General features: G+C 37.1%; 1 protein-coding gene across 6 annotated transcripts in view; it reads right to left on the reverse strand.

Annotated features, from left to right (window-relative positions):
* Positions 1-1,048: 1,048 nt before the first annotated feature.
* The window catches only part of MAPK10 (mitogen-activated protein kinase 10), a 267,785-nt gene continuing 249,534 nt past the window's right edge, over positions 1,049-19,299 (reverse strand). For 4 of the 6 annotated variants that reach the window (XM_063458770.1, XM_063458771.1, XM_063458768.1 and 1 more), the window contains 4 exons: positions 18,313-18,376; positions 16,343-16,420; positions 2,097-5,098; positions 1,049-2,032 (listed from right to left, as the gene is read on the reverse strand). In XM_063458770.1, the coding sequence (XP_063314840.1) occupies positions 4,956-5,098; positions 16,343-16,420; positions 18,313-18,376 (285 nt within the window). In that variant the 3' untranslated portion in view covers positions 1,049-2,032; positions 2,097-4,955. Of the gene's footprint in view, positions 2,033-2,096; positions 5,104-16,325; positions 16,421-18,312; positions 18,377-19,299 lie in introns of those variants that run through there. The other 2 variants (XM_063458773.1, XM_063458774.1) reach the window with 2 other exon arrangements.

A 19,299-nucleotide genomic window follows, 5' to 3' on the forward strand; every position in this document is an offset into this window, starting at 1 on the left:
CATTTGTTGCTTGGATTGTTCTCTTTCAGTACTTCCTGTTTATGTGTTTTCATCTCTTATTTTGACGGATGCTTACATTACTCCAGTCCTTTTTTATTGCCTTATTATTTTAAAGCACACATTAACTTCCAATTACACGTATGTGAGCTTTATGTTTAAGATTAATTTCTCTATACTCACTAACATAATACCGATAAGAAAATGCAATTTTGATTACTTACTAGGAAATATATAAGACAAACAAAGGCAAAAACAACAGGGAGAGGAAGTAAAAGTCCCCAAATAAGTAGTGAACTCACTAAGATTGTTTCAACTAATTTTAGAACTATATCTGCAATGCCATGGGTTTGAGTAACTAACCCACAGCACGTTTCTATGAAAGGCCAGCACTATTCCAATTAGAATAAAGATAATGCATTTTATTATATTAAAATCAATGTATTCATTGAATGTAGAAAAGTCTTGCTGTAAAATCTCTTGTTGTATATATATAACGTTTACTCTTAACAGGACACTTGACGGTGAAATGTTACTTCCTGTCACATGTTAGTCACAATTTGCATTATACATTTTCACAGAGGAGGCATTACCACTGGGCAGGAGGAAGCATAGGGCAATAGCAACATGTGCCTTGGTTGTACCTGCATTGCACTGGATTATAATGTAATTTTCTTAAAGGGACATTATATTATACCACTACACCTTAAAGTAATGTTTCTGGTGTCTATAGCCTGTTCATGCAATGTTAGCACTGCAAACGCTGCCTTTTCAGAGACAAGCCAGTGATTAGTAACACCTCTAGTGGCAATCACTCAGACAGCCTCTAGAAATACTTCCTAGTCCAGTGCTGCACTGGCGTTCAGTGTCTCCACGCTTAATGCATCTCTATGAGGAGATACTAATTGGTGCAGCGTGGTGTTTTGCCGTGCATTTGCTGTAGCCTCCCAATGCTTTCCTATGGGAAACCATTGGATTGGCTGAGATCATCAAGATTGATGATTTCAGCCATGGAGGCAGGATAAGTTGCTGTGAGAACGGCAAGGTGTGGGGAAAACAAAATAGTAAACACCTTTCCCATGTGATCTAAGGGGGCTGGGGACATAAACAGTTAGGTAAACACTATAGTGTCAGGAATACATGTTTGTATTCCTGACACTATAGTGTTTTTTTTTTTTATATTTAATATACATTTAAAAGAAAACAAAGTATCAGAATGAAAAGTGATCTAAAATAAGTGACAGTTTTCCTTTAAAGAGTGTTTGTGTATTAAACTGTCCTATATATAAAATAGAACATGAACAGCAAGAGACTAATGAGACTACGGATGTTCATGGCCTCTGCATGTGGCATTTTTAACAATAAAAAAAAGATACTGCTACTTTACAGTTCATTATTTTCTCTCTAATTCTAACGTTACCAGCAATCTAAGACATTACTTAAATCAGTAGGAAACAATACATGAAATTTAAAGATTTCAAGTGAATGCTGCCCTAGAGGCACTTTATAAGTCCTTACACTATACAAACATAATGCACATTAAACCAATGATACATTCTTTTTTTAGAATCTCACATTTTACAACAAAATTCAGCACCCTCCCACTGCAATACTCATAGTGACAAATGGATGGGGTGAGCAATAGGGAAGTCGGATGGCAACACCTGCCACCAGACAATGGTTCCTAGCTAGACAATGGTTCTCTGTTACGCAAATACTGGCCCAAGTTTGTACTTGAAGATGGTCATCCCTTAATTTTACAAAACACTTTTTTTTATACATTTTCCTGGAAAGCTGAAAGCCGGTGAAATTTTCGCACGACCAATTAGTTAATTATAAAGTTAGTTATTTTCCTAAAATAAAATATACACAGCATGTATCTTAGAATAAGCCTTGCAGTGTATATGCACTGCGTATGCATGCGTACAGCACCACACATTGCCGCACATAAAATACATAAGGGACATTGTAGGAATAATGAGCAACATGCGTTGTTGTGGTACAATGTGTGTGTAAACATCAGTCAAATTCACAACTAATTCACCACTATTGGCAAGCCATTTTAAGTCTTTTTGAGTTCTATTTTTTTGTCTACCCACATTCCTGCTCTTCTTGTTTGTATGCTGGTGCAACATGAGTCCAAATGTACTACAATCCAAATATTTCATAGTAAGATTTTTAGATCTAATAGAACCCTTTCGTGTTATGACGTTTTTAATTTCAAACTATTTACTTTAACTTGAAAGAAAAAAAAATAAAACAATATTGTACAATATATTAGTACAAAGATTCTCTTGTCACATTGCTTTATAATATTGCTTTTTTTCTGCTAATGTTGTTTTACCTTACTGAACTGTTACCTCAAGCTATTTCATACAGGAGAAATAAAACACATGCAGTAGCAATTTCTTATGTTTGTACGATATAAAAATTAATCAAGAACACGGAACAGATAAATAATTCCCCACTGTGTAGAAATGTCACACTGTAGTCAGAATCCACGCAGTATTTAGCATGTACTCTTTTCTACAGTATTTCGCAATGCATCCATATAGATAACTCATGAGCATGTGCTTCTTAGCACAGAGATTAGACACTGTCTAATTGTGCCTGTTATTGAGTGGTGTAAAGACAGGTGTAAAGCCAATGAGCTGTCAATGACTTATGTTATGAATTGTTGATTATTATGGATTGTTTTAAACTTTCTGGATTGTCTATGTGTCTACAATTTTTAAGTTGACTTCATTATTATGTACATACTAACTAGCAATTTCAGCAACAAGCTCACATCAATTTGTTCGGCCATTTGTATCAAGTATTCATAGTACTTTGATGTGTTCTGAGAAGGCAAGATGTAATGTTAGGTTGTTTGTTCCTGTGTTTGTATTGTAAAACCAATCAGCTAGTGAGATTAATTTCACAGTTTATCCATCACGCATTGGCGTTGAGCCTAGGTCGGCAAATCTCCACAGCTCCGTGACCCATAGCTACAGCTTGCAAGGGATTATGGGAAGTATTTTCACAACATCTGGAGTTGCCAAAGCAGTGTTGTTCACCTGCATAGTATTATATCAGTTATATCAATTACGTAATCAGTTACGTAACGACAAGTCTTGTACAGAAAACTGTGATGGCCACATGCAGGATTCCAACTGAATAACATCGCTATAAAGTATGATAGAAAAAGCAAAACTCTCTCTTTGACTACACTGATCAAAATGACATCTAATGATAACATTCAGATGAAGAACAGGTAGTGCATTTGCACAGGGCCAGATTGGTGTACCTAGGCACAAATTAAACAGAACCAATCCTCTCTGACAAATAAAATAAAAAAAAACGACTAATATTTGTGTGACAAAGTTTGGAAGAAAGAAGTAAGACCAAAATCCCATCCACTTATTTCTTGCAGCAAACATAAACCATGGCGCTGTATGCAGGTAATAAAGACCTGCATTTGTGTATTGTGTAGTATTTTAAACAATACTCTCTGACTCACCATGCCAATTAGTCAGATAGAATATGCCAGCTGATTTTTACAATGTGGGTATCTAATCACTCACTCAAAAGTGACAAAAATAAAAAATATGACAAGTCAGTGAAAAGAATAACACTCCCAACTGCTAGTCCTGAGGGTTGAAACGTAAAACACAATGATAAAATTCATCCCTGATGCATGATACACAAGTTAAAGTGTGAGAAATTATTTTGTCTCGCAATACATGCTTACTGTTATTCATACCCGAACAATATATTCCTTCTGAATATCTCACCCCTAAAAACGACTTGTCTAGTTTCTTAAAAGCCCTTATAACATAAAGTTTCATAAAATGGCTTATAATTTACAAATAAACAAGAACTACTCAATGTGTCTTGATGTCTTGTTGTGTGTCATAGAACCGAAAGATTCTCAGCTTAGTGTAAAATGCGTGGGGTCAGGCACAACTTGTAGAACAAAAAAGAAACACAAAGAAAAAATAAGAAGAATTCTATCTTGCCCCAAATATGTTTCTAAGATTATCACAATGCCCTAAATAACTGAAAAAAAAAATTAAAATATACAGTTGTGCACAGGTTTCATTTCTTTCAACTGCTGGTTTAAAACAGCACATCTGGTCTGAAATAAAAAAAGTATTGTGCATGTAAAAAAATAAATAGCTATTAGACAGATGTTGCCGTGAAGAACTGTATTGAGAGTTGGTGTAGATTTTGTTTACTGTATGACTTTGATATTCCTAAGTTATCATGCTTCCGCTAGTAACGATTCCAGAACAGCTCTTCAATATTGTCTTTGATAAAAACTCTTTTTTTATCACAATTTGACAAATGTATGAACTTAACAACTTACTAGCATTATATTACAGCGGTATGTATGTATCTAACACAAAACAGGTCCCTTATTACTATATATAACTGTTCTATGTAGCAAGTCTACTGTACAGTTGTGGTTTTAATAATATACATATATGCTTGCATGTATACATCCAATGTACATGTGTATGTTTATCTACATCCCTCTATAGGGAAAGATGTATCATCAAACAAACAAGTCAGTTTGATAGTAAAATACAGTACACGCAATCGCCCACAAGGAAACGCGTACATCTCAATGGCTACTTCACACCGTGTCAAAATGGGGAAAAAAAGTCTGAATTTGCTGGTTTCAACAGCCATTAATCTTATAATGTATGCAACGAGATTTGTGAAATAACCTTTTTTTTGTGTGCTTGTTTCTTGCAGTAAGCATAATCAGAGGAAAAAGACCAAAGCAGAGCAACTATAAGTTAAATATACACTTGAGCTTAGCTGCATGACATTACTCTTTAAGAGAGGCAAGCTAAAGGGGGATTTGAGCTTTCTTTCACTTCTTAGCAAATATCTATATACTCATTTTATTTTATTTTTTTCCAATCGAATTATCTTCTGAAGAAGGTAGGGTTTCGCAGGCAGGCGGCTAGTCACCTGCAACAACCAAGGGGTCCAGCAGAAGCTTCTAGGCTGCTGTCAGTGTCGGATGCCAAAGTCTGGTCGGTGGACATGGAGGAGATATCGTTGACAGACGAGGACGGTGGGAGACTCTCACTGCTGTTCACTGCTGCACCTGTGCTGAGAAAATGAACGGCAAAGCGATTGAACCTTAGTAATTATTTGGAAAAGGGACAAGAAAAGTTATCAACCACATCGTCATCCTATGGTTATTGGCAAAGTTTGAAAGTCAATCATATACCCGTTGAGGAGTAGCCTTTGCCACTTCCACCACTGACCAAAACTTGATATAGCTTGTAAATATTTTGCATCTGTTGACATGTAACATGTTAACTTTCATGTATTACTTTAAAAAATAAAATGAGCGCCCAGCCTGTATGAACAACACAATTTGCTTTGTGTACACATATATGCTTACTGTTTTTTATCCCTGCTTGTTAAACTATCTTACCGCTCAATAAAACTTGATTGAAAAAAAAAAAGAAAAGAAAATCAGTTATCAATATATCAGAAGAATACACCAAAACATTTAGCTCTGATAGTTTTTTTTTTTTTTTTAGCTTTGAGGTCACAAAGTACCCATAACAGCGCACGGTTTCACAATAAATCTATATTGCTCCTGTAAGTATATTCTGTTTTACAAATAAATGGGCATTTACCAAATGAACTGGTGAAGACAGCCATATCCATTAGTTTATCTGTTCCCTTTTTTAGTGAGAGGAAACCCAAACTGATACTACTATAGCATTTATCGCACCGGGTATCCAGGCAACAAGGGGTTCAACAAATCTCTTTATATTATGAAGTCATGAGACTGATATCATTTTTGGTATTTGTTAAAGCAATCATAATAATCATAATATTAATAGTGATTAGACTATTAGTATTTTTTGGGACAGCAGAATTTCGTGGATGTGGTGATTCGTCTTGTCAGAATTTCATCATCCAGAAAAGAATCTACATCCCTCTATTCATTCCCTCTATTTGGGAAAATGAATCCGATGAACCAAAAGGGTGTAAAAAAAAAGGTCCAATAAGTGTTTGCAAAATATACATGATATCAATATTTATGTACATTTGGTTCAAAGATTAAGTGAGAAAAGGTAACCAATAAAGGGGAGAAAGGAGGAGTAGTAATAAATCTACATTTATATCTATTTAATAAATGTATATCAATATATACATATAGATTTTTGTTCCCTTCCGTCCGTCACTTTTCACTTGATCTATACGTAAATCTAGTAAAATTCTAGGTTTTATTTTGGTTGAGAAGTTGGATAATTGCCTCCATCCATAAGGGGTTAAAAAATAAGCATGTGGGTCAGGTTTGCAGCCCAATTTTTTAAAAATGTATGTTGCTATGGGCTAATATACTATGAGTTCACAGAACATTGTCACAGCAATGAGAGCAACAATAAACATGGGTATCACATTTTATGGGAAGGTCAGAAAGTAAAAATGTGTCTTCTAGATTGTCTAAAAATTCAACAGATGTTGGTAACCGTGACAGAGATACTGAATTAGAAACATTGACATAGGGAGAGATATAGCCCAGGGGTAGGTTTATTGCTGTAAATCTTATAAGCTTTTTGTGTGTTCTTTTCCTAAAGCACTGTTGGTCTTTGATAGGATTTATTCAGGTTTTGTCTGTAAGGATCAAGTAAGTAATCTCAAAATGTGACTTACACTTACAAGCAATGAATACATTATTCAGAGGAGCTAGGGGGATTTACACTTTGCCAAACAACATAAGTATAAAATAGTTAATTGGTTTCCGATTTTGTTCTATATTCCCACTTTATAAATGCACGTCAACGCACGAATAACAACAATAATGGCGGATAGCACAATGGGAACAGTCCAGAAGCCCGGTTGCTCAATGTAGACCTCTTCTCGGGATTATATACCTAGCCCTCCATTGTTCAGAAGCAAGCTACTTACACAAGGTGGCAATACAACAGGCATGTCCAGCACACTTGATTGTTTTAAACTACTTGTACTTCTGTATAACCACTGTTCCTTTTCTCACCTCTTGCAAAAAACTAATAAAGGGATTGTCAAAAAAAAAAAAAAGATACATTTTCCACTTCAATAGAGGCTGCTCCTTCTAAAATATTTCAAGGCTTTGCAGCAGAGCCAAAGAACGGAACAATTGAAACTTTCTTAGTTGGTTGAGAAGATTCTAAAAGGTCAATAAAATCATTGTGTTCAATTATTCGTTTAGTGGTAAGAACATGTTTTACTAAGATAATTAAAAATTTCTTTTGCAGATATTATATATGTGTTTTGTAGTTTTTGAAAATTAATATTTTAGTTACTGCAATAAGATTTGATTGATATTAGAATGCTCCCACATCTGATCCACGAGGACAAGTCAATATTGACCATGTCTAATTCCAGAGACTGTAATGCGAGAAATATGGGTAAGCCCTTTTGTATTTTACATTTTCTTTTGATAATTTTTGCCGTAATTAGCATATCTCTAATCACCGGGTTATCATTTATTTGTTTTTGTCGATATTGATTGTCTAACAAAAAACACTCAAAAATCAGAATTGGCCATCTGTTGTTCTATCTCTAATCATGTAGGAATTGAGCCTGTTCTTTTATCCCAGCTAAGAAATGGGCTAACATGCAGGCATCGTGTAGAGTCTGTATGTCTGGGTAGTTATTTCCACCCCTGCCAACTATTTTTGGTCTCTTATTTTCCCACACAAGTCCAGAGATTGACTTTTGAAACTGAAACAATATATGATCCTTAACTCCTAGACGAATTGATCATAGAAGATATAGAACTTTAGGAATTAGATAGTCCCGAACCAACTCAACTATTCCTTAAAAAGTTCTAATTACTTCCTCAAAGTCGGATGTTATATTTACGCCCAACAATTCTATGGATGGCTGATTCCAACTAAATTTATAAAGGTAGAAATTTTCTTAAGTGGTCAAGCCAATAGTTAACTTTTGTGTTTTACTTATATTTATATTGTAATTTGAATAGTTACTAAATTCTTCAAGTATATTGACAAGATGTGGTATTGAATCTTTTGACATGGCTTGACTCAGCCCCAGGGATGAGGCTCAAGATTTTCCTGATGTTATCTGATGCGAATCTGCCCCCAGCGAAGCCTGATTGATCCTGATGTACCAAATTAGGAATGATTTACTTAAGTTTGTTAGCAAGGATCTTAGAATATATTTTAATACCAAGAGTTAGAAGCGATACTTGTCTATAACTGGCTGCATTCAATAGGTCTTTTCCCTCCTTCAATATTGAATATATAGAGGCCTGAAGGAGTTCTACTGGTAGTTGGTCCATCTCGGGAAACTGGCGGAAAAACGCTTGTTAATAAAGGAATAATCAGATCAGATTTTTGATAGAAGATGGCTGTAAAGCCACCTAGGCCTGGTGCTATTTTTTTTTATTTTATTTTTAGGTTTCAAGCCTTCTATTGCTTCCCTAACCTCTATATCAGATATTGGTTGATTTAGTTTCATTAATTCATAGTTTATTATTTTACTTAGTTTAAATTTAGAAAGAAAGGAGATTTTATACTGAATCAATGCATTATTTGTTTTTAAATTATATTGAAAGCTACTATACCGTCCATTAGATATTATAAATTTTTTGAGAAGATAAATAGATCTTATTTTCCTCAATTATATTTTTTATCATCTCAGTCTTTCATGTATGTTTAAGTTTATTAGTTAAGATTTTGCCTACTTTATTGTTATTGCAGTACCATATTTGTTTTAATTTAAGAATACTATTATAAATATTATCCAGTAATTTTCCTTTATTTTTTCTCTAAGTCGTAGTATTTCTCTTTCAAGCTGTTTGTTTAAATTTAACTTATGCCGAGTTTCTAAATTGACTAGAGCAATATATAACTGTTGAAGAGTTTCCCCTCCTTCCTTTTATTTAAAGAACCCAGTTTAATTCAATGTCCTCGCATTATACACTTAAAGGTGGCACATAGTGTGATATCACAAACCTCCCCATTATCATTAGACTCTAAAGCCCTCTGTGCTTTATCATACAGATGTTTAACATTTGATTCAGATTGTATTAGATATTCATTCAGTCGCCATCTTCATCTAGTTTTACATTCAATAATAATAATTTTAATAATAATTTTTCAATACCATGATAATAGGGGCATGATTTGACCAAGTAATTGGTCCAATATTATTTGTTCTTAATTTGAGAAAAGGGGCAGTGCTTTTTTATTTTGAGGTAGCAATAAGTTGTACAATATAAGCATTGGTAAGACAAGATAATAAAGACAAAGGTTATAGCGAGTATAGACGATTAGGTATGAAATAAGCAGTAGAAAGCAAAACATTAAACAGGGATGTCAGGTTGCAAAATGACCTGTAATCCGTTTAGGGGTTTGTTGGAAAAATGTAATCTATTCTCAAAGAGGTTAGCATGCTGATCAATACACACAATATGGGCATATTAACTGTGGAAAAAATGATTGAAAATTAAAATAATAATAACAAGAATCCCATTTGCAATTGGCCTATCAGCTAAGGTAGTCAGGATAAATAGACTATGGAGGGACAGACTGTGCATGGAGCTCTTAAACCTGAGCAGAGGATAGATAGATAGATAGATAGAGAGAGAGAGAGAGAGAGAGAGAGAGACACATAGACAAACATACAGACAGATGATAAATAAATAGATAGACAGGCAGACAGATGATAGACAGATAGATAGATAGAGAGAGAGAGAGAGAGAGAGAGAGATAGATAGATGGATAGACATATAGATAGATAGATGGATAGACAGACAGATAGATGGATAGATAGATAGATAGACAGACAGATAGATGGATAGATAGATAGATAGACAGACGGATAGATAGATAGATGGATAGACAGACGGATAGATAGATAGACAGATAGATAGATAAACAGATAGATGGATAGATAGACAGATAGATATATAGACAGACAAACAGACAGATAGATAGATAGACAGACAGATAGATAGACAGACAGACAGATAGATAGATAGATAGATAGATAGATATCATCTCAATGTACTTTGTTTTCATTTGATTTCTCTGTAGTTATGTAGCTGAAACTTCAGAACAATTTTGTTTTCCATTTCTGACATGTCAAGAATACTTACATAAATACTAGCTGTTCAAGGTTGTGTGGTTGTGTAGCTGTGTGAATATCAAAAATGTATATATTAAAATGTCCTTGGCTCCAATGAGACTGTTCAAGCAAATCTTGGAACATACATCCTATAACTTCTGTTTGACAAGGACATTTCTCTTTTGTTCTTTAGCATTGGTTTTGCAATATTAACTTAGTGTTAATGTGTTATTGGATACATTCAATACAAATGGTATGGCCTCAGTTTAATTTTTAGTGATACTTCTTTCAAATGATCATGATCTGTCAGTAAAATTATTTATCTCAATAATCATTATTAAAGTCTAAGGGATTTATTTCAGATAAATCATTCAAAATGTTGTTGTTTTTTAACAGATTGTGCTCATTTGAAACTGCTATGTTTACACTGCAGAGTTAATCCAGCCTCTAGTGGCTGTCTCCCTGAAAGCCACTAGAGGGCGCTTCCGCGATTTACACTGAGTAAATCGCACTTATCTGACGCTGGACGTCCTCATGGAATCCAGTATCAAATAAGATCCCCATAGGAAAGCATTGAGTAATGCTTTCCTATGGGCGGGTTTGAATGCATGTGCACCTCTGGCCGCACATGCGCATTCGGCTCCATTAGATCTCTCTCCACTTGTCTCGTGCCTTCTCTAACACACATCTTCAACTGCTCGCTCTCCTCTGGCATCGTCCCTGCTGACCTTAAACATGCCACTGTAGTACCTATACTAAAAAAAACATCCCTCGACCCATCCACCCCCTCTAACTACCGTCCCATATCCCTGCTCCCTTTTTCCTCAAAGCTTCTGGAAAGACTTGTCTTTACCCGTGTGTCTCATTTCCTCAATTCCAACTCTCTCCTTGACCCTCTTCAATCTGGCTTCCGCCCTCTCCACTCTACAGAGACTGCCCTTATCAAAGTTACTAACGACCTAATCGCAGCTAAATCCAAAGGCCACTACTCCATACTAATTCTTCTTGACCTCTCAGCGGCCTTTGACACCGTTGATCATGCTCTCCTTCTTCAAACTCTTCAATCGCTTGGTCTCTGTGACTCTGTCCTCTCATGGTTTTCCTCTTATCTCTCCCAACGCTCATTCAGTGTCTCCTTTTCTAATGATACCTCCTCCCCTTGCCCTGTCTCAGTTGGAGTTCCCCAAGGCTCCGTCCTTGGTCCCCTTCTATTTTCTCTTTATACTGCCTCTCTTGGCAAACTTATTACCTCTTTTGGATTTCACTACCACCTGTACGCTGATGACACCCAGCTATATCTCTCCTCCCCGGACCTCTCCCCTGCCGTCCTGCAACGTGTCACTGCTTGCCTTTCTTCCATCTCTGACTGGATGTCCTCCCGCTTTCTGAAACTCAATCTCTCAAAAACTGAGCTCCTTGTCTTTCCTCCTCCTAATACTGATCCTCCTCTTTCGCTCTCCCTCCAAGTTTGTGGTACCAACATCAGTCCATCCTTGCAAGCGCGCTGTCTTGGCGTCATACTTGACTCTGGTCTCACCTTTGAGCCTCACATCCAGCATGTTGCCAAATCCTGTAGATTCCATCTTAAAAACATAGCCCGCATCCGCCCCTTTCTTGCACCAGATACTACCAAGGAGCTTGTCCATGCTCTAGTAATTTCCCGCATGGATTATTGTAACCCTCTCCTGATTGGTCTCCCCAATAGCCGTACTGCACCCTTACAGTCCGTAATGAATGCTGCTGCTAGATTGATTTTCCTCTCTAGTCGCTTCTCTCACACCTCACCCCTCTGCCAGTCCTTACATTGGCTTCCTGTATGCTATAGGAGTCAATTCAAGGTACTAACTCACACCTATAAAGCACTGAACAACTCTAGCCCCTCTTATATCTCCTCACAGATCCATAGGTATGTCCCTTCTCGGTCTCTCCGTTCTGCCCGTGACCACCTCCTGTCCGTTGTCCGCACTCGTACGGCCAACTCGCGCTTGCAGGACTTCTCGCGGGCAGCTCCCTTCCTATGGAATAGCCTGCCTACCGCCATCAGACTCTCCCCTAGTCTTGCATCTTTTAAGAAGTGCCTTAAAACCCATCTCTTTAGGAAAGCTTATGGCCTCCAAGACTAACCCTTACCTCACATACCTGTCTCTTGCCCTCTCCTAAAGGGCAGCCCACCTTATTTGATTGTAAATTCCTGTCCTAATGTGTTTTACACCCCACCTCCTATAGAATGTAAGCTCGTTTGAGCAGGGTCCTCTTCAACCTATTGTTCCTGTAAGTTTATTTGTAATTGTCCTATTTATAGTTAAATCCCCCTCTCATAATATTGTAAAGCGCTACGGAATCTGTTGGCGCTATATAAATGGCAATAATAAAAATAAATAATTTGGGAGCTGACGTCGGCGGGGGAGGAGAGGTCACCAACGCCGACGGAGCCCGGCGCTGGATTAAGGTAAGTGGCTGAAGGGGTTTTAACCCCTTCAGCGCCAAGGGAGGGAGGCACTCCAAGAGTCTGTAGTGCCAGGAAAATAGGCTTGTTTTCCTTGCACTACAGGATCCCTTTAAATGTTTACTACCAAAAAAATTCAAGCCAAGTATTTATAATATAACCGTTTAATCCGGCAAGTTCCCATAATAACTGCTTACCTACAAAACCTCATAATTATTTGAAATTAATCCCCTATCGGCACACCTTTATCTTTGTTAGTAGTAGTTAGTAGAGTTGGGCCCGGAGCAAGTGTTTATTTTTTGCTCTTTTTAATATCCAAACTAAATAGCTTGCAGTTCATCACACTAATGTACTCCTATTAAGAAAATGGCATGCTTGCAGTCCTTGCTACAATGTTTTTTTTTTTTTTTTGCTACTGAAATTACTGCAGCATGTAGCTCTGCTAGGGCTTGGTGAAAACTCATTTGCTGGGGCATTTTGTTCTATCCTATTAACTCTTGCAGTATACTTGGTCCTGTATATATTCACAGGCACTGAAATTCATGAAACTCATGCTATATACTTGGCCCTGTATATATTCACGGGCCCTGAAATTCACAGGACTAACAGAGCAGCAGGGAAAACAAATCAGATTTCCTCAGTATATGTGAACTTAATTTTGAAGTTATTTTTTAAAGCAGGGGTGGGGAACCTTTAGCCCTCCAGATATTCTGCACTACATTTCCAACAATGCTCTTACAGCCATAATGCTGGCAAAGCATCAAGGGAGATGTAGTCCACACCATCTGGAGGGCCAAAGATTCCTCACCCATGGTTTAAACTTAGGAACACTCCAAGTGCCATAACCAATGTGGACTCTAATAGTTATGGTGCCAGCTAGTGTTTGACAATTTACATGGATTCCACTGGGCAACCATGCCACATATGCTACATCTGGTGTCCACCAGCAGGAAAACCGTCACCTTAGATCAAGCTGTGACGGACCGCCTAGTGCTTTCTGAGGGCTCCAAGCACTCCACCAGACACCATAAGTACTGCAGACCCCACTTCCAGCGATGACGCTGTGCTGGGGTGTCGCCGTCCTTCACCCACCCTGGACCCAAGACCATGGTCCAGCTTCCAGTGGGCAGACCTCTCCTACTCTGGAGAGCTTAGCAGTAACAAGCTCTTAGAAGAGCTAGTGATTATACCCTGGGGAGTATAGTGATTATAGCAATCCCCAGAGTGTAGCTTTCCAGTCCCCAAAACATGAGCCAAGACTTCATGAAGGGGTAAGCAGGTCTGTTTCATGGAAGCCAGCACTTACAATTTATACAGACATTTTAAACCCCCAACAGCCTCATTTACATACAATAGGTTACATAGAGCACTATAGTACAAGGAAGGGTGGGGTCAGACAATAGCAAGGGCTGATGGGAGATTGAGGAGGCACTAAGCAGCAAGTTTAAACTGGTCTGACAGTGTCCCTGGGACAACGCCCTGCTGGGGAAACAATAGGACAGGAAAAGGGGGGAGGGGAAGAGGCACATTTTCACATGGAAGTCACTTTTTAACATGTCTTTTTGCAGGGCCCATAGTCTTTGGGCAGAAGGCTAGCCAGCAGGCCCCTCCAGGAACACGTGGCAGAGGCATTTCTGCCACACAATAATGTCAAACTCAAAGGCTAACATGGGCCAAATAAACAAGGTTTAAGTTTATATGGGCCGCAAAAAAACAAAAATGTCAGTTTTCATAGAAACAGGTTTATTTAGAAAAGTACAGTATAAAAATGTTGCCTTACTGACACTGAACGACCTCACGCTCGTAGGGCTTCAAAGTTAACAAAACAGCAAATTTATTTTACGAAGATGTTTATGTGCATATAATCAATGTTTCAGTACAACTACCTTGACATATTGAGAAAAATTTGGTAATGGGACTGAAATGGTTAAAAAACAAAGGACGTTATCTTGATGATTTTGAAGTCCTATAAGTGTGTTCTTCACACTTGATTATCTCAGCCAATCCAATGCTTTCCCATAGGAAAGCATTGGGAGGCTATTGTGCATTTGTGGCAAAAAGCTGCACGGTCAATCAGCATCTCCATAGGGAGCGTTCTGCGCCAATCTAATACACTGCCCACAAATCCAATACACTGCCCCCTCCACCAAATCTAAATACACTGCCCCTCCTCCATCCACTCCAATTGAATACACTGCCCCTCCTCCATCCACTCCAATTGAATACACTGCCCCTCCTCTCAGCACTCTAATTTAATACACTGTTTCCCACCCCCAATTTAATACACAGCCCTCCCCCCAATTTAACATACTGCCCCCTCCCACCACTTTAATACACTGCCCCCTTCCATCCCCTAGATTAATACACTGTCGTCCCCCCAATTTAACACACTGCCCCCTCCCACCACACTAATACACTGCCCCCCTCCCACCACTCTAATACACTACCCCATTACCTCCCCCAATTTAATACACTGCCTCACTCCCTCCCCCAAATTATTATTACACTGCCCCCTCTCCCCTATTTAACACATTGTCCCCTTTGCTCCCTCAAATGAATGCAGTGCCCCCTCCCTAAAATTAATACACTATTTGCTAGAAGAATATTATAATAGATTGTGGATATAAAAGTGTTTCCACCTCAAGTTGCACCTCTCCATGCCCACATGATTGACAATATTCATGACATTCTTGTTCCCATTTACATACTCTTCTCCATGTCCCCTGGTTGACAATATTCATGACATTCTTGTTCCCATTTTCATAAAAGAAATAGTTTAAGGAGGTGCTTATTAATAAATATAATCATTTTAGCTCTCCATCCATCTCATCTGTCATGGGGTTTCTTTGCCTGTGGCAGTATGACAGCAGTGCCTCTCCCTGTTGCATTCCTTGCGATCTGGCAGAGCTGTGCTGCAGTGCCCAGTCTGAATATGTACAAGTACGACTTCACATGACACATACCCATAAAGCCACATCTTTATATATACTCTTAAAAAATTACAAAGATGGTAAGCTGAGCTAGCGAAATGTTGGGTACGACCATGTAGTAGTGTATGCACGCTTCCCAACCTTCTTGCTATGTCTTTACCACAGCTGCTATTTTTAAACTTAATGGTGTGTCTGTAGTTCCTGGTTTATGCCAACACATGCATCATATGTACATGAAAATGGTGGAACAAATGCCATGCAGGTGATGAGAATACTGTAAAGAACATGGTATTTTAGCATGACATCACCAATTCTCCAATTTTGATATTGAATGGCAATTTGAAAATCGATAAGTATGAATTACTTATACTTCTTTGTTGGTGCCCCAAACCAATAAACATATAATACTACGTTAGTTTAAAAATACTTAAAGGGACACTATAGTCACCAAAACAAATTTAGCTTATTAAAGCAGTTTGGGTGTATAGATCCTTTCCCTATAATTTCACTGCTCAATCCTCTGCCGTTTAGTAGCATTCTGTGTATGATTACAGTTCATTGTAGAGAGGAGGCAATAAGAACTTTTAAAGTAAGTTACATCTAATTGAAAGTGAAACCATGTGTTTTTCATGCATGGTGTGTGAGTCACAGCCAGGGGACGTGTGGCTAGGACTGCATGGACAGAAACAAAAGGGATTTAATTCCTAAATTGCAGAGATTTGAGCAGTGAGACTGCAGGATCATGATCTATACACTAAAACTGCTTCCATAAACAAAAGTTGTTTTGGTGACTATAGTGTCCCTTTAAGTGACTATTTACAAAGAGTATAAGAGCAGTTTCTCTGTTCTCTGTTTTGTTATTTACAAAGAGTACCTGAAGGAGAGGGTTGACCTTTTACTACGCCATTTTTAGTCTTCTCTTCAAAGTTCATGACTTCTTTGTAGATGAGCTCTATAAAAACATGAATCAAAGGTGAATATTATTATTTATATAATTTTTTCACAATGTAAATTCTCCAATAATAGATTATCTGGGTTTTTTTTTTTTGTCCAGGAACCACCAAAAACATGTAAACCACTTACAGCTCGATTTACTAGATAGTGGTGAACTTGTCATACCTGCTAAAATAAATTATGCTCGGAATTTAGAAGGTCTGTGATATTTACTATCATTGCTGGCGAACTAACTTCCGAACATGATCCATCTTAGTACATTTATTTTCCGAGAGCAAGTGCACATCACTGACGTTCAGCGTCTCCACACAAAGTAAACTATCTTTTTAGAGGGAGGGACTGTGTTTTTAAAACAATAGTGTCAGGAATACGTTTGTATTACTTACACTAAATTGTTTCTTTAAGGTCAGATAGCAAGAAGCATGAAATATACAAAGAAATATGTCAGAATGTCTTACAGTCCAACTTTTTTTTACTGTAAGTAAGAAGAAAATAGTAAGGAAAGAGAGAAGGAGAAGAAAAAGGTAACAATAGTAAAAAAGAAGACTATTTCTGCCGGAGTGGGAGCTATTGGGAAATAGTGAAATACATTTGTGTCCCTGGACATGTTTCATATGTTCTTCAAAAGTTCAAAAAACTCTTGACCAAGCATGTGCACAGCACACAAAATGCATATCATTTATTTTTCCACCCTAGTTTAGCACTGTTCTTGTGAATTATGTCTACTTTATGCTTTATGTGTTAGTTTTATTTATAGTTTGCTTTTCACATTTGATTGTCGAAAAAGTGATAACTTTAACAAAAGGCAAATGAATGTCTGTGAAGCGAATCCAGATACTTTTTCTTATGCTGCTTTGAGGGCAGGGAAGACCTGGAGTGAAGACTGGTGAATGTTTGCTAAAACCGGATTTTAATAAATGTTGTCACAAAAATTTGTAATGTTACTCAATACAATAACCATTATTTATAAAACAAACAAAGGCATTTAGTAATTAATATATCATGTTGGATTTCCCAAATCAGGTCTAATAAATGAATAAATTTTAAGATATTTTTCTACAAATTATGAAGAATACATTCTGTCTATTGATCATTTTTCAGAAACAATCGTTTACATAATTTTTCACTTTTGTATCCGTTGTCAAGTAATGGCAATACTTTGAATAGGTTCTAAAAATAATGTTTAATGTTTATTGTCACATTCCGTTTTCCACACTAATTATGTACTACTTCTTAGTCTTAATTTGGTATTTGTTTGTACTTATTGTTGAGGTTTTTTTGACACAATAAACATTTATTGAACATAACAATTAGTGTTGAAGCACAAATACAATTTTTGGAATACCCCTGAGTAAAATGTTCAGTTACCTTGTCCAATGACTATTTGTAAAATACATTTACTGGTAATCGTTGGAGTATTGATTTACACAATGCCAGCAGAATGCATCATTATTAATTTATTTGGGCTAAAATAAATCATTTATATTTCTGATGCAGTATTTATTTTTATGTCGTTCAGGTGCCCAGCACACACAATGACTGATCCATCAACAACTCATACACACTGAGAGAAGGTGAAAGAGTAGATGTCGTTGAAAATTCTTCTGTGAGTGAAGGTGAAAATAAGTGGGATTTATTGTAATATGCAAATCAACTATAGGGGTTATTTACTAAAGTCAGAATTCAATATAACTTCAAAATGAATTCCAAATTTAAGTCCAGAGTAGTGGAACCGAATGAATAGCTGATTTGAAAAGTTTCCAGTTTGCCCGGGTTGACCTTAAATTTAAATTCACCTTGAATTCCCACTTTAGTGAATACTCTATGATTATGCACATTGTTGGTAGACAAAGGTGTAAAGATGAGTGTAACTTTATAGTATGACAGTACCTTTCCATTCATCTATGGTATGTTCTCTTTCATCCAGTTGTTTGTCATATATCTGAGGAGGTGGCTGTGAAACACAAAAAAATAGAGAATTTGAACTAAAATTGCAGTAGTACTAGTAGTTGAAACATTAGGTGAAAAAATATGATGAGAATGTTTGAAAGATTCATCTTACTAAAGCGGTTATGATGCAAATAACAACTTAAAAAAATAAAAGTATAATTATGGAGATAAATACATAAATACAAGGTGTATGTACAGAATATTATACGTACATAGGTCTTCAAGGGGTTATACACAATGGACACAATGTGTATAACCCCTTGAAGACCTATGTACATATAATATTCTGTACATACACCTTGGACGCAGTTTACTCTGTTTTTTTCTTGGGTTATATCCACCTTCAAAGTCTGGGAATCCTTGTATTGTTTACTGCTGCCTGTTTGTTATCTTCTGTTAAATACTATAGTGAGCGCCTATCATCTTTTTGTACTATAATTATGGAGATAAATACACTTCTTCTGTATGTAGGGCAGCCTTTCCAGGCTGTCCATCAGCCAGCTGGAATATTCTCTTCCTGGCAGGTAATATCAGATTTGTGAAACTTTTGGATCTAGGATCAGCACACAGAGAATGCTAATTTCAGACAGCTAGTATAGGCTGCCCATGTCTGGATGAGTTGCACATACATACATGTGCCAAAGCTCCTGCTGCCCAGTTCTGAGGTAATTTAACTTCCTGAATCTCTGATAACAGAAAATGAATTCATAAACCAACTCTAGTTTTTGACCACAGCCCATCCTACCTGCAAAAGTCAGGAGAAAGAGAAAAAAAAACTCAAGCCACTCTCTTAGAAATGTATGTCCCATCAATTTAAGAAACTGCCTGCCCCGCTAAACTGAACAGTCCTTTCATGAGATTGTGTCTGAGGTTGGGGGGACTTAAAATATACATTTGATGAAATGGGATAATGAGGTCAGCTCTTGA

Source organism: Pelobates fuscus, chromosome 6 (genome assembly GCF_036172605.1).
Source record: "Pelobates fuscus isolate aPelFus1 chromosome 6, aPelFus1.pri, whole genome shotgun sequence".
NCBI classification, from domain to species: Eukaryota; Metazoa; Chordata; class Amphibia; order Anura; family Pelobatidae; genus Pelobates; species Pelobates fuscus.